The sequence below is a fragment of the Penicillium rubens genome (assembly GCF_028828025.1).
Source record: "Penicillium rubens strain IBT 27055 chromosome Unknown utg000002l_segment0_segment0, whole genome shotgun sequence".
NCBI classification, from domain to species: Eukaryota; Fungi; Ascomycota; class Eurotiomycetes; order Eurotiales; family Aspergillaceae; genus Penicillium; species Penicillium rubens.
The window spans coordinates 6,559,765-6,572,139 of record NW_026890600.1 but is presented as its reverse complement, the minus strand read 5'-3'; the positions used below and the strand labels follow the sequence as shown (position 1 = coordinate 6,572,139).

Below are 12,375 nucleotides of genomic sequence, written 5' to 3'. Positions count from 1 at the left end.
AGTTGAGTGGCGATTTGGCGGATTCCAAGATGAAGACAAAGATGAAGACGAAGGCCTCATAGCTTGACGGCATCCCTTAGAAGCGTCCACCGCTGGAACGGCCATGGCCACCTCTTGTTGTCACCTCGTCTTCGCTGCCACCAGCGACTCCGCCCAACAAGCTGGCTCCCCAGATGCCGGCGATACCCCACATGCCAATACGCCAGCCGCGGTACAGGCCCTGAATACCCTGGCCTTGCTGTCGCTTCTGCTGTGAGGTACGCTGGCCGAGGAGTTGTTTAGCACGTTCCGTGTCGGACGGTTTCGAGCTGACACCCTCCTCGTAAACAACGTGCCACATGGTGCCAATGATACCGCGGTATGTACGCGGGGTAGGGACGATGGTTTCCACATCGGAAGCATCAATAGATGTGGCACTGATGCTACCGCCCGATGACTTCTGGCGCAGGCTCAAGGACGTGTATGTGGCGATCTGGGCGCGGCGGAGCACGGTCTCAAGCGGGAATCGCACGGCGAGCTCAAGACCGGAGCCGAGGAACGCACAGAGGTTCCATGCGTTTGGGTTTAGGAGGGGGTCAATGGACAGATATGATTTGAGGAAGAGTGGCGTCGAGGTCATAATGAGATTCGGGAGACTTGAGTGGAGCACAGTGATTGGGACGAGATGCGAGGGGATCGTGCAGTTGGGTGTGGGGAGCTGGCGGATAGCTCGGACGAGGGACCCCGGCCCATGGGTTGCTGGTGTGAGCATCAGGAATGTACGAGCGGTGTCGATAGGAGCTAGGATCAGGGCGGATAGCGAGGATGAAATGAATGACAAGACCAGCGTTGCCAGAGGGGAGGATGCCGTCAGAATGTCCGCCGTCATCGACATTGAAATATCTTCTTCTGGCAAGCCGACAATTGCCGTCAGCAGACTGCGGATGAAAGTGTTCAAAGTCGGCAGGAGAAGTGAGTAAATGAATGTGGTGTTAGAGGACTTCCAGAGGGAGGTTGGGCCACTGGAGGACCAGAGCTGGGATAGAACTTCGGTCAGGGAGTTCGAGTTCTTGATAGTCAGAGCATGCTTGGGCTGTGCGGCAGACTCTGGTCGAATATAGCCACTGCGGTCGGTGATATGGTGGCGTGGCTTGCGAGATCTAGGTGTACTCGGCGTGGGCGTTGGAGGGGCGGTTGAGGTGAAGTAACTAGTTTCATCATCGGATGATTCTGAGTCCTATACGCAAATCCGTCAGTCATTTGTCGTGGAGTTCAACACAGCTGTATATCAGCTATAGAGAACAGCCTTCTTACCGAATCATAAGAGCTTCCTTCAGCACCCGGTGTCGAGTTCCGATCCCGCTGCTCCTCTGTGGCGTCTGGTACGACATACACCTGCAAGATGGTTTTGGCGACGTCGAACGGCTGTGCGGTAAGAACCTTGGTGTAGCGCACAAGAGCCCGGTTCAATGTATCCCGAACCCAGTCAGTCACAGAGGGCGAGGCTTCCAGATAATCAGCATAGTCCAAGTCCGGCATGAGATCGCGAGCTGTGCTGCCAAACACCTGGGCCGATGACGACGATGCCACCTCGGCGGGCGCATTTGAAGCGGGCGATAAGCCAGACGGAGGGATATAGTAAGGCCGCAAGGGATTGATCCCTTCACGAGTCGCCATAATGTGATGTTGGTCGGAGTTAGAGAGTCGGGGAACGAAGAACGGGAGGAGTGGAATGGCCGAACGCCCAAGCTTTGTCAGTCATTTTTTTCCTCCGCGGCCATTGGACGATCATTGCTCACTCTTCCCATCTTCCCCCGGATCCTCTTTTTCTCTCTTTTTGACTTCCGAATTCCCCTTTTAATTTATTATTCCCCTTTTCTGCAACATGACTTTCTGGCGAGAAGTCGGTCGGCAACTGCGCCGTGTACCTAAGACCGGGGATATCTGTTTGACTCAATCGCGGAGATGCCTAAGTTATTCAAGGTCATGGACCAACACCGGAATCAAGACACATCCTCGGTCGGATATCAATGCACGGAGAAGCCTTCAATCACCTTGGCAAGGATATAATAAAGCCCGGCGTGCTTTCTCGGTGACTGCACAAGCTGCGCATGGTCATATCACGCCGCCAAAGCCCGGAGAAGAGTAAGCCAGATTTGCACTCATGCTGCGCTCTTGTGCTGTCTGCGCTGCATGCTGACAGATTCTTTAGGATCAACGTGACTTTCATTGACAAGGATGGCACCAAGGTAGACCTCCAGGTTGCTGAGGGTGATAACCTACTCGACATCGCACAGGCAAATGACCTTGAAATGGAAGGTGAGTTGAGCCGATATGATGCATCTTTAAGCACAAGTATCTAACATCACGCCGGGAATAGGTGCGTGCGGAGGATCCTGCGCCTGCTCAACGTGCCATGTGATTGTGGAGGACCCGGATACCTTTGATAAAATGGAAGAGCCATCGGACGACGAGAATGACATGTTGGATCTGGCTTTCGGGCTTACCGAGACCTCTCGGTTGGGCTGCCAGGTGATCATGACCAAGGATCTCGACGGACTGGTCGTGCGATTGCCGTCCATGACACGGAATCTCCAAGCAAGCGACTTTGAGTCGAAATAAAGACCCCAACAGAAACCCCAGGAGGGACTGTTTGGATCTTACATACCCTCACATCTTATCTGGACCGAGACAGCTGGTCACAGAGGGGGTTTACGGTCCTATTTGGACACCAAATATAGGGCTTTGTACTGTAATATTCATCTGATGCGTCTAGTAGACTTGCACGGTATCACAAAATGGAAATCTCCTGTACTATTTTGATCGAACATGATTTTCCACATAAGCACTTTTATTACAATGTAGAAAAGAATATATAACAAAAAAAAAAGACTCTCCCAACGCCAGAAACATGCCATGGGTAATCGTAGATCCAGCTCACGCCTCTTCGATGTTCAAAGGCTTTCCCTTCTTTCCATTGATCAATTCAAGGAATCCTTGCTTGCTGACCTCATTGGCAGCCTTCTCCCGCTCTCCCATACCAATTGTGCCCTTCTTGCGCTCATCCTTGGCCGCCTCCTCTCCTCGGACTTGGGCCGCGCGCACAGCATTGAACAGCTTCACGACACCACGCTGCGCCATCTTGCGCACCCGCTTCTCCTCCTCGGCGACGGCACCAGCAATTCCTCGCTGGATACCCATCACATCACGAATACGGCCACGATCCAATTCCTCTTTCTTCTCGGCGCGCAACTTGGCCCGCGCGGCATTGTCGAGCTTCTCATCCGCAGCGTCGTTGACCAGCTTGGCAGCATATGAGCTTCGCGAGAGAACGGGATCAGCCCGTGCAGAGGTAGGAAGTTTTGTAGACAGAATTTTGGAAATAGAGGTTGAGAATGCGGTAGGGTCGTTGCGCTTGGGGACGGCTCGGCCGCGATTGGCGCCTGTAGATTTGCCGGCTGGGGACGAGTCGGAAAGGTCATCTTCGTCGGATCCAGAGGCATCGCTTTCATCGTCATCGTTCTCGAGATCTTCATCGTCCAGCTCGATCTCCTCGCCGACATTGGAGTCTGCGTCGCTATCGTCTGAATTTTTCGGTTCCGGTGCAGGTGCTTCTTTTTGTGTCTTTGCCTTCTTCATGCGTAGATCGAGTGCTGAGGGCTTGGTCACTGTGACTCCTCCTTCTTCGGCGTCCGAGTCTTCAAGACTGACAGGATTGAAATTCCCATCTTCTTCTTCGTCCTCCGAGCTGCTGTGATAGAAGCGCTGCTTGACGAACTTCTTCTTGCGGCCAGTCTCGCCCTTTAAGCCATCGAGAACCTTGCGCTTTTTGGAAAAAGTAGGAGGCATTGTCACAGAAAAATAATGTAATAAATACAAGACAAGAAGAAAGTCAAGACGCTGATCCAACTTTGCCGTATCACAACTTTTTTTTGGGGCGGTGAGAAAGCGTGGGCTCTCCGATTGGCCCCTCCACATTGCCTCTCTGGTCTCTCGACGGGCTTCATCCTCACCCCTCCTCCATCGCGAAATCATAGACAACTACGGTCTTAGTCTCGTTTTCTCTTTTTAATTGTTTACATCTACACACATACTCACCATGGTTCTTCAAGACCTTGGGCGGCGAATCAACTCCGCCGTCAATGACCTGACGAGGTCCAATAACCTCGACGAGAAGGTATGCTATGTGTTGTCCAGTGCGGCCCACAAGCCAGCCCGCTAATACAATAACAGGCATTCGATGACATGCTCAAGGAAATTTGCGCCGCTCTTCTCTCCGCCGATGTCAACGTCCGTCTAGTAGGGACTCTACGCAAATCGATCAAGGCCAGCGTGAACTTCGCCTCCCTCCCAGCAGCAGTGAACAAGAAGCGACTGATCCAGAAGACCGTCTTCGACGAGCTCGTAAAATTGGTGGACCCCCATGCAGACTCATTCCGGCCGAAGAAGGGTCGCTCCAACGTGATCATGTTCGTCGGTCTGCAGGGTGCGGGTAAGACAACAACGTGTACGAAGCTGGCTCGGCACTACCAGACGCGAGGATTCAAGACAGCGCTGGTCTGCGCGGATACCTTCCGTGCTGGTGCTTTTGATCAGCTGAAGCAGAATGCCACCAAGGCTAAGATCCCATACTATGGTAGTCTGACGCAGACGGATCCTGCTGTCGTGGCCGCAGAGGGTGTGGCCAAGTTTAAGAAGGAGCGTTTCGATATCATCATCGTCGATACCAGTGGTCGCCACCGGCAAGAGGAGGAGCTCTTTACGGAAATGACACAAATTCAGACTGCCGTGACGCCAGACCAGACCATTCTCGTGCTCGACAGCACAATTGGTCAAGCAGCCGAGGCTCAGTCCGCAGCGTTCAAGGCAACCGCAGACTTTGGAGCTATTATCATTACCAAGACCGACGGCCATGCCGCCGGTGGTGGTGCCATTTCTGCTGTCGCCGCCACGCACACTCCCATTATCTTCCTCGGTACTGGTGAGCACATGATGGATCTGGAACGATTCGAGCCCCGCGCGTTCGTTCAGAAGCTACTGGGCATGGGTGATGTCGCCGGGCTGGTCGAGCACGTCCAGGCCATGACGAAGGATTCCGCCGGTGCCAAGGAGACATACAAGCACATTGCGGAAGGTATCTACACTCTGCGCGACTTCCGCGAGAACATCACATCCATCATGAAGATGGGCCCGCTGTCCAAGTTATCCGGCATGATCCCCGGTCTGTCTAACATGACCCAAGGCTTGGATGACGAGGACGGTTCACTGAAGCTACGCCGCATGGTTTACATCTTCGATAGTATGACTGTAGCCGAGCTGGACGGCGACGGCAAGAACTTCGTCGAGCAGCCTAGCCGCATGGTTCGTATCGCGCACGGCAGTGGAACCACCGTCCGTGAGGTCGAGGATTTGCTCTCCCAGCACCGCATGATGGCCGGCATGGCCAAGCGTGTTGGTGGCCAGAAGAAGCAAATGCAGCAAGCTCAGAACATGATGAAGGGTGGGAACAAAAATCAGCAGATGGCTGCCATGCAGAAGCGGATGGCTTCTATGGGTGGTGCTGGCGGCGGTGGCATGCCCGGTATGCCTGACATGGCCAAGATGATGCAGATGATGGGAGGTGGTGGTGGTGGCATGCCGGATATGCAGAGCCTAATGAGTCAAATGGGTGGGTTGATGGGTGGAATGGGAGGCGGTGGTGGTGGACGTGGAAGAGGACGTTAAGCTCAGTCTTTGATGATCTTGCCGCGTCCCTTCGTTTCCTTTCCCTCTCTTTTCCATATCAAACCGCTGGCTCATCAACTTAGCATCTGGGCTGGTGTTTGGCGTTTTCTTGCTTCTTCACATTATGTGCAACCCTTGTATACGAGAACAATTTCACATATACCATCCTGATAGAGGAATCATATTCCCTCCTTGTTCTACATCTCGAATTACGATTTTGAAAAGAAAGACAAGTTGCAGTGCGGTACTATCGTCTCATTCATAATAAAACCACGTTGTACACATAATCATTAAAAGAGAAACGCCGCTAAATTCCATCCGTCTAATGAAATGAGAGAATTCAGATCGAAAGCAAAGGAACCACCAGATCAACCACTGACCATGTTCATAGCAACCAGGAGACTCTACACCAGGCGAGCCCAGTGAGATCGAATGAGAACCAATATGTCATGCTTTTTGGGTAGACAGAGAATAGATCGGGCCATATAGATGTACACGGAACCAGATCGATTCCCATGCAAGGCAGGGGGAAAAAGACAGGAAGGATATAAGACAAGTCCGTATGATGGTACATTGAGCGCCCGGGTGAGGAGGGGGGTATGGGTATCAAAAAGTGTCCTTATGGTGGAGGACCGAAAAAAACGCAGGTAACCCGGACGCATGAGATCCACAATGAGGATTGTTTATTTTTCAGCGAAGCGACGGTCGAAGTATCGCAGCACACCCATGACGCTTGCAGCCTCGACTTCCATGGCACCGCGGCTGTCTGGTGGAGCGATCTCGCGGGGGTCGGGGAGGGTGTGGAGCTTCGGCAACCAGGTTGAGATCTCGTCAGTGGCACGAGAGAAGTTCGGGTGACGAGACAGGGTGGTGAAGGTATCGGCACAGCTGAGCGTTAACTCTGAGGGCGGAGCGGGCTTGGGTGCGGGAGGTTGCGAAGGCATGGCGGCGTTTTTACGCGAGTTGGGCGCGCTGGAGGGGGCATTTCTTGACATGCAGCATCCGCCGTCCTTTCCTCCGCCTCCGCAGCAGCCTCCTCCCGATGGAGTTCCGCTCGCTGACCGGGAGGCTGCCAACGTCTTGCAAAAAAGAGTGCTTCGGGGGTCGGCTTGACACTGGGCGCAGGTGCCTGGCCCGTTGGCACAGGGATTGGTCGCTTGGCTAATGGGTGGGAGAGTCACTTCTGAGCGGACGTCTCCCTCGGATGGGGGTGGGGTAAATTGGGAGATGGATTGGATTGGCGCGAGACGGTTGGTCTCGAATGTGTTGATGTTGCGTACACGCTGCTGCTCCTGTGCGGCCATCTCGGCGCAGATACAGGGAGTACCGTCCTGGCAGAACCCGCAGGGATCAACGGGGGGCGAGGAGACGTCGTTGTCCTGAGACTGAGTCGGAACACTAGAGAACTGAGCGGTGAAGTCGATTTCCATCTCTTCCGGATCGGGCTTGATGTGGGGATCCCTATGGTCGCGTTCCGGGCTGCCCACGCCATGAGGCTCGTGTCTCGAACGAGATGACTCGTGGGTGTCCATTGGCATGCCGAACGCATCTTCGATACACTGGCAGTGGGCGTTGGAACAGTTGTTGCACCCCAGAGGTACATTCACCTGTCCATCTTCCTTGTTGCGTTCAGTACTGGTAGGCTGCACGTCCTCCATTCGGGAGCTTCTGGTCTTGCGAGGTGGCAAGGGCACAGAGTCTGGAATAGGCGCGGGCTTGCTGGCGCTAGGGCCGGTAAGAGATGACCTGAATTCCTTGACAAGGGCCTCCTTTGCGCTGCGCTCGATCGATACTTCCTTCTCCAAGGCGTGGCATCGGTCGCGCCACCAGCCCATCTCCTCGCGGCACTGATCAACCTCACCGGAGAGGTTTCCAATTTGCTGTTGGAGCGAGGCAACTTGGACATCGTGGTTATCTTCCATTTCCTTCATTTGCTCTTCCAGTTCACTAACACGAGCCGCCCGACGCTCACGGAAGGCCCGTTGAGCTGCTCGGTTCTGCGCTTTGCGTTTGGTTGGCGGTGTGTCTGTAGCTGGCTTGCGACCTGGCTTGGGGCGTGGTGGGATGACCCATTCTTTCGAGGTGATGGAGCCGGGTGTACCCGGTCCTGGCGAAGGGGCTACGGAGGGCCTGGCGGCCAGTGTGGGCGCCGGTGCGAGGGCCAGTGCAGGAACTCCAGCTGGAGCAGGTGCCATAGACACACCACTGGCCATTTTGACACCAAATTGATGTTCAAATACTATGTTTGAGGTCAGTTGGAAACATGGTAATCGGGCGTGGTCGGGGGCAGACGCACGAGCCGTTTCTCGGTCGGAAGAGCGGAAGTGCGCTCATAAGAGCCGATAAGCGAGAAATACCAGTAGAGAAAAGAACCAGTTCGCTTTCAAGCTCGTGGAAAATAACCAATAACCAGACGGAGAGGACAGAAAGGGTATAGGAAGGTATAGGTATAGGAAGGTTAAAAGCAAGAGAAGAGATGTGAAGGGAGGGGGAAGAAAAAGTGGCCGATGATCAGATTAGATTATGTGCTCACATGATGCCGGTTTCGGAAGAGCTTTCTGTATTTTGGAGTTTTGGTGGTTTTTTTGCTTCCAAGGTGGGATGTGGGATCTTCTTTTTCTTTTTTATACTAATTTACCATTGGTCCATTTGCTATTTCGCTAAACCCAATGCCGCGATTTCCTTCGAAATTTTTATCTGATCCGAATCTGAGTGGAGATGGTTCCGAGAGAGCGTCGGTGGGCTGACGCAACACTCTTTATTGTACGGAGTACAATATACGAAGTAATATATTCTCATATTTCTTCGCTAACTGCGTGTATTGTTTCTTGTAGATACACCTCGAGCATCAATTGCCTGAACAAAGAACATTGCAATACCAAATAATCGTGTTCCAATTCCCAATTGCATACTCCGTAACATGGCTATAACTCCCTACATACACAGTACACCGTTCACCCGATCGTCGATGACTCAACGACAGGCGACACGGATCAGAAACCCTCCAGATGGAAAAATTTGCTCGGGTGGGGCGTCTCGTCAATCCATTGACCATGGATGGGCAAAACCCCCCCTACGTCCCGGTCTCCCAGCCCTGTAGCCATTACCTAGCAGAAACGGCGATAAGCCAATTAGAACATGCCAGTGCGCAAAAGAACTTTCCCAGAAGTCATCCACCAGCGGTGAGGGTATGGATCGACATGGGAATTGGATCCCGTGCCGTTCTCGGTCTCTCTGATCTTATCTGATTGCACTAATGCCGGTTGCTAGGACCGCAATCCAAGGGCTAAACTGATAATCGGCAGAACCTGTCTTTCTTTTATTGCCGTATTTTCCCTTTCTTGGTGATTGGGTGAAAGCCTTGGAAATGGTTGGTCTTGGCCTTGGAAGTGACCCCCCACAGCAGAATCTTATCAATCAGTACGGAGTAAATGATGCCAACCTCATTGTGAAGGCCGAACAGCGGAACTTTCGTGTACATGGCCCGATCTGGAGAATATCGCGGCTACTTAGTCACAACCAGAGATGGCTGTGACATGGATATGCAGAGTTTGACGGAAAATATGGAATTCCTCGAAACAATTCGCCGCCATTGGACACACCATAGCGTTCAAAGGCCACTATTCTCGGCGATCCGAAAAGCTGATCCACTGTTCTCAGTTATATCCTTTCAGTGCGATTATCATGAAACCTGTTGTCTAAACTTGACGACGGGTTGTCCTCGTGAGATCATCGCAAATATAATAGAACAATACAACATATGAAGGAACCCCAATTTGCACTTGATCTTCTGGGATGAATTACTATAGAACATAATCTATGAGCGGATTAGATTCCAGCTACAGCCGATCATTGCCGGGATTCGGCGTTTGCCTCCAGAGCTCTCAATTTGCAAGAGACATAGACGCTACGCTGGTACCTAGAATATCTCCAATTCTCGGGTAATTGATTTACGAAAAACTAATACTTCAAATGTTTCCAGCTCCATTGGGACTCAATGAAGTGTTCGGGTCAAGAATATGCATTTCCTTCCATTGACGACATCAGCATGGCCCCTTCCCTTGGGAATGAATGTTTTCAAGAGGCGGGTCTAATGATAACGTCCGAAGTGTTATTAGTACAGGACTGATGGCAAATTGGGAGTCATTCTGTTCAAGACATCCATAACATCAACGTAACAAAACATTCACAACTCCGTTAATTGAGGAGTTCCGTCTGTTGGGGGAGCAGAGTGCTTGGTCTGTACGAAGACCTTCTGCATGCCCATCTCTCGCTTGTTGAAAATTGCATACAATTTCTCCATGTCTTCCAAACGGACCCGGTGGGTTACCATATCCAGTGGATTGATATCGTTCGCTTGAATGAGATGCATGAGGTGTTTCCAATACTTCTGCACAGGAGCCTGTCCATTACCCATAAGGTGTACGCCTGTCTGCATCAGAGCCCCAATGTTAAAGTGATTGGTCTGAGAATGACGGTTAGATACTTCACTCTTCCGAAAACCGGTGAACTCACAAATCCGGCATAGACACCCGTCACCCCAACGTGGCCAAACGGGCGAACGGCAGTAATCATCTCATTCAACAACTCCGAGGTATCTGTCTCCATCCCAAGCATCTGTTCAAAGTAATGCGCCCATCCTTTAGCGTATTCGCCCGCTGCACATTCCAAAGCAACATCTGGTCCGCCATCAACCATTTTTTGCAGCTGTGATGTCACCGACTCGCCTTTGGGTAGATCGGCGAAGTTGATTGTCTCAACCTTTGGCGCTTTAGTCTTCACAAAGTCCAATCGCCATGCACCATCACCTCCGTCGATAAGGATAACTCGACTAGCGCCATGGAAGAAGCTGAACTGTGCACACATCTGCCCGATCGGTCCAGCTCCCCAGATCGCAACAACATCTCCTTTCTTAACACCGGTGTCGACCACGCAGTGCCATGATGTTGCCACAACATCCGAGACATAAAGTGCCTTCTCATCTGGCACATCGGTTGGAATGGAAAGTAGGTTGACGTCGCCGTATGGAACTCGAATGTACTCGGCCTGGCCACCTGCAAACCCACCTGTAAAATGGGAATATCCAAATATGCCTGTTATCCATTTAGTATGAACCTTAGGACACTCAGGTTCAGGCGAAGTGCATATAACTTACCTGCAGTTCGCTTCCCATACAAGGCATTGGTCAAAGTGTTCTCCTGGGTCCTGTCACATTGAGAATAGTACTCTCTCCGACAATTCTTGCAATCGCCACAAGCAATTGGAAAAGAAACAACGACTCGTTCTCCAACTTTGATATTCTTTGCCTCGGGCCCTACACTGTCCACAACCCCGCAGCATTCATGGCCGAGCACGTCGCCCTTCTCCAACTGAGGAATGACCCCTTTGCCCAGCACAGTTGTGTCAGTTTTCAGCTTGCTCGCATTCGCGGAATTATCTTCATACCATGATACAGGTGCAGGTCGCTACCGCAAATAGTGCTTCCTGTCACCTTGACAATCACGTCTCCAGGGTCGATCACCCGTGGCTTCGGCATTTCCACTGATCGCAGTGGTCAGCAATGCATGGGATCAAATTGTCGCTTCCAAGGTTGCTTCTCTCGCTTACCAACTTTGACTTGATTCTTCCCTTGCCAGGTAGTAGCCTGGATCATCTCTCCGGTCTCCACCCCATATTCATTGTCGTAGCTGGACACATCAGTGGTGATTGTTGCATTATCACCATGGCCGAGAGCCTTCTCTACCAGGTTTGCTGCCTGGGTCATCGCCATTTTCAATCTGTTTCAGTGAATTGGTATGTACGATTGGGATACAGTGGATTTACTCGTTCACTGTGTCCATCGGGGATAATAAAAATCTCAGGATGATTTTGTACTCATTGAGCAGATCCACATTCGATCTTCATTTGTGATGCTTTCTTTGTAATATATCTGGGGTTGGGGGGAATTTTTGTCTGACATCACCATGATGCCGGGCGTACGTCAAGCAGAGCTATCCCCAGTTTCCAGGACGAGAAGAATAGTCTACTCTACTATATATAGATCCTGCTATATACTGATCAGTATTATCTCTGGCATTCGTGGAACAAATTGAGCCCGTCTTTGCACCTTGCTCCGGGCCCCACGACGTCATTGACTTCCCATAGAGGTCGCTTGGATTTGTGTGGCCGCAGTAAAAACACGAATTACATCACCATGATGCCGGGCGTACGTCAAGCAGAGCTATCCCCAGTTTCCAGGACGAGAAGAATAGTCTACTCTACTATATATAGATCCTGCTATATACTGATCAGTATTATCTCTGGCATTCGTGGAACAAATTGAGCCCGTCTTTGCACCTTGCTCCGGGCCCCACGACGTCATTGACTTCCCATAGAGGTCGCTTGGATTTGTGTGGCCGCAGTAAAAACACGAATTTTCGGACTATAATACTTCAAAGAGGAGTTTGGAGGAGGCTAATAGTTGCAGCCAAGCATACACGAAAGCGTTCTAGACCATGGGAGTTGGCGATGCGCAATAGTTTTTCAGATATATATCCGGATATACTTGCAGAGTAATAGTATATTCTATCAGCGTTTCAAAATTACCCGACTGTTACATCACTTAAGTAGTGATTTGCAATGGAATATGAATATTCTCATACTCGAATATTATCTTCGTGGCAGATTTGCTAG

At 51.4% G+C, this 12,375-nt stretch overlaps 6 protein-coding genes across 6 annotated transcripts; 2 read left to right on the top strand and 4 right to left on the bottom strand.

The window, feature by feature from the left end:
• Positions 1-76: 76 nt before the first annotated feature.
• N7525_004980 (mitofusin complex protein UGO1) lies at positions 77-1,656 on the bottom strand (the record flags this gene model as incomplete). The annotated part of the gene is made up of 2 exons (XM_002565266.1): positions 77-1,216; positions 1,294-1,656. 2 exons carry the CDS (start codon positions 1,654-1,656, stop codon positions 77-79), a joined length of 1,503 nt encoding a protein of 500 aa, XP_002565312.1.
• A 208-nt stretch (positions 1,657-1,864) lies between these two features.
• N7525_004979 (ferredoxin family 2Fe-2S iron-sulfur cluster binding protein) lies at positions 1,865-2,601 on the top strand (the record flags this gene model as incomplete). The annotated part of the gene is made up of 3 exons (XM_002565267.1): positions 1,865-2,124; positions 2,192-2,298; positions 2,360-2,601. 3 exons carry the CDS (start codon positions 1,865-1,867, stop codon positions 2,599-2,601), a joined length of 609 nt encoding a protein of 202 aa, XP_002565313.1.
• A 315-nt stretch (positions 2,602-2,916) lies between these two features.
• On the bottom strand, positions 2,917-3,828 carry N7525_004978 (rRNA-processing protein RRP15; the record flags this gene model as incomplete). Its single annotated transcript, XM_002565268.2, has 1 exon — positions 2,917-3,828. One exon carries the CDS (start codon positions 3,826-3,828, stop codon positions 2,917-2,919), a length of 912 nt encoding a protein of 303 aa, XP_002565314.2.
• Positions 3,829-4,040: 212 nt separating this feature from the next.
• On the top strand, positions 4,041-5,703 carry N7525_004977 (RNA-binding signal recognition particle subunit SRP54; the record flags this gene model as incomplete). Its single annotated transcript, XM_002565269.2, has 2 exons — positions 4,041-4,156; positions 4,213-5,703. The coding sequence occupies exons 1-2, from the start codon at positions 4,079-4,081 to the stop codon at positions 5,701-5,703; spliced, it is 1,569 nt and encodes a 522-aa protein (XP_002565315.1). The 5' UTR covers positions 4,041-4,078.
• A 683-nt stretch (positions 5,704-6,386) lies between these two features.
• hapX (bZIP transcription factor HapX) lies at positions 6,387-7,916 on the bottom strand (the record flags this gene model as incomplete). The annotated part of the gene is made up of 1 exon (XM_002565270.1): positions 6,387-7,916. One exon carries the CDS (start codon positions 7,914-7,916, stop codon positions 6,387-6,389), a length of 1,530 nt encoding a protein of 509 aa, XP_002565316.1.
• Positions 7,917-9,889: 1,973 nt separating this feature from the next.
• Positions 9,890-11,473, bottom strand: N7525_004975 (zinc-dependent alcohol dehydrogenase; the record flags this gene model as incomplete). Its single annotated transcript, XM_002565271.1, has 5 exons — positions 9,890-10,168; positions 10,219-10,796; positions 10,859-11,086; positions 11,149-11,244; positions 11,311-11,473. The coding sequence occupies 5 exons, from the start codon at positions 11,471-11,473 to the stop codon at positions 9,890-9,892; spliced, it is 1,344 nt and encodes a 447-aa protein (XP_002565317.1).
• Between the last annotated feature and the right edge of the window lie 902 nt (positions 11,474-12,375).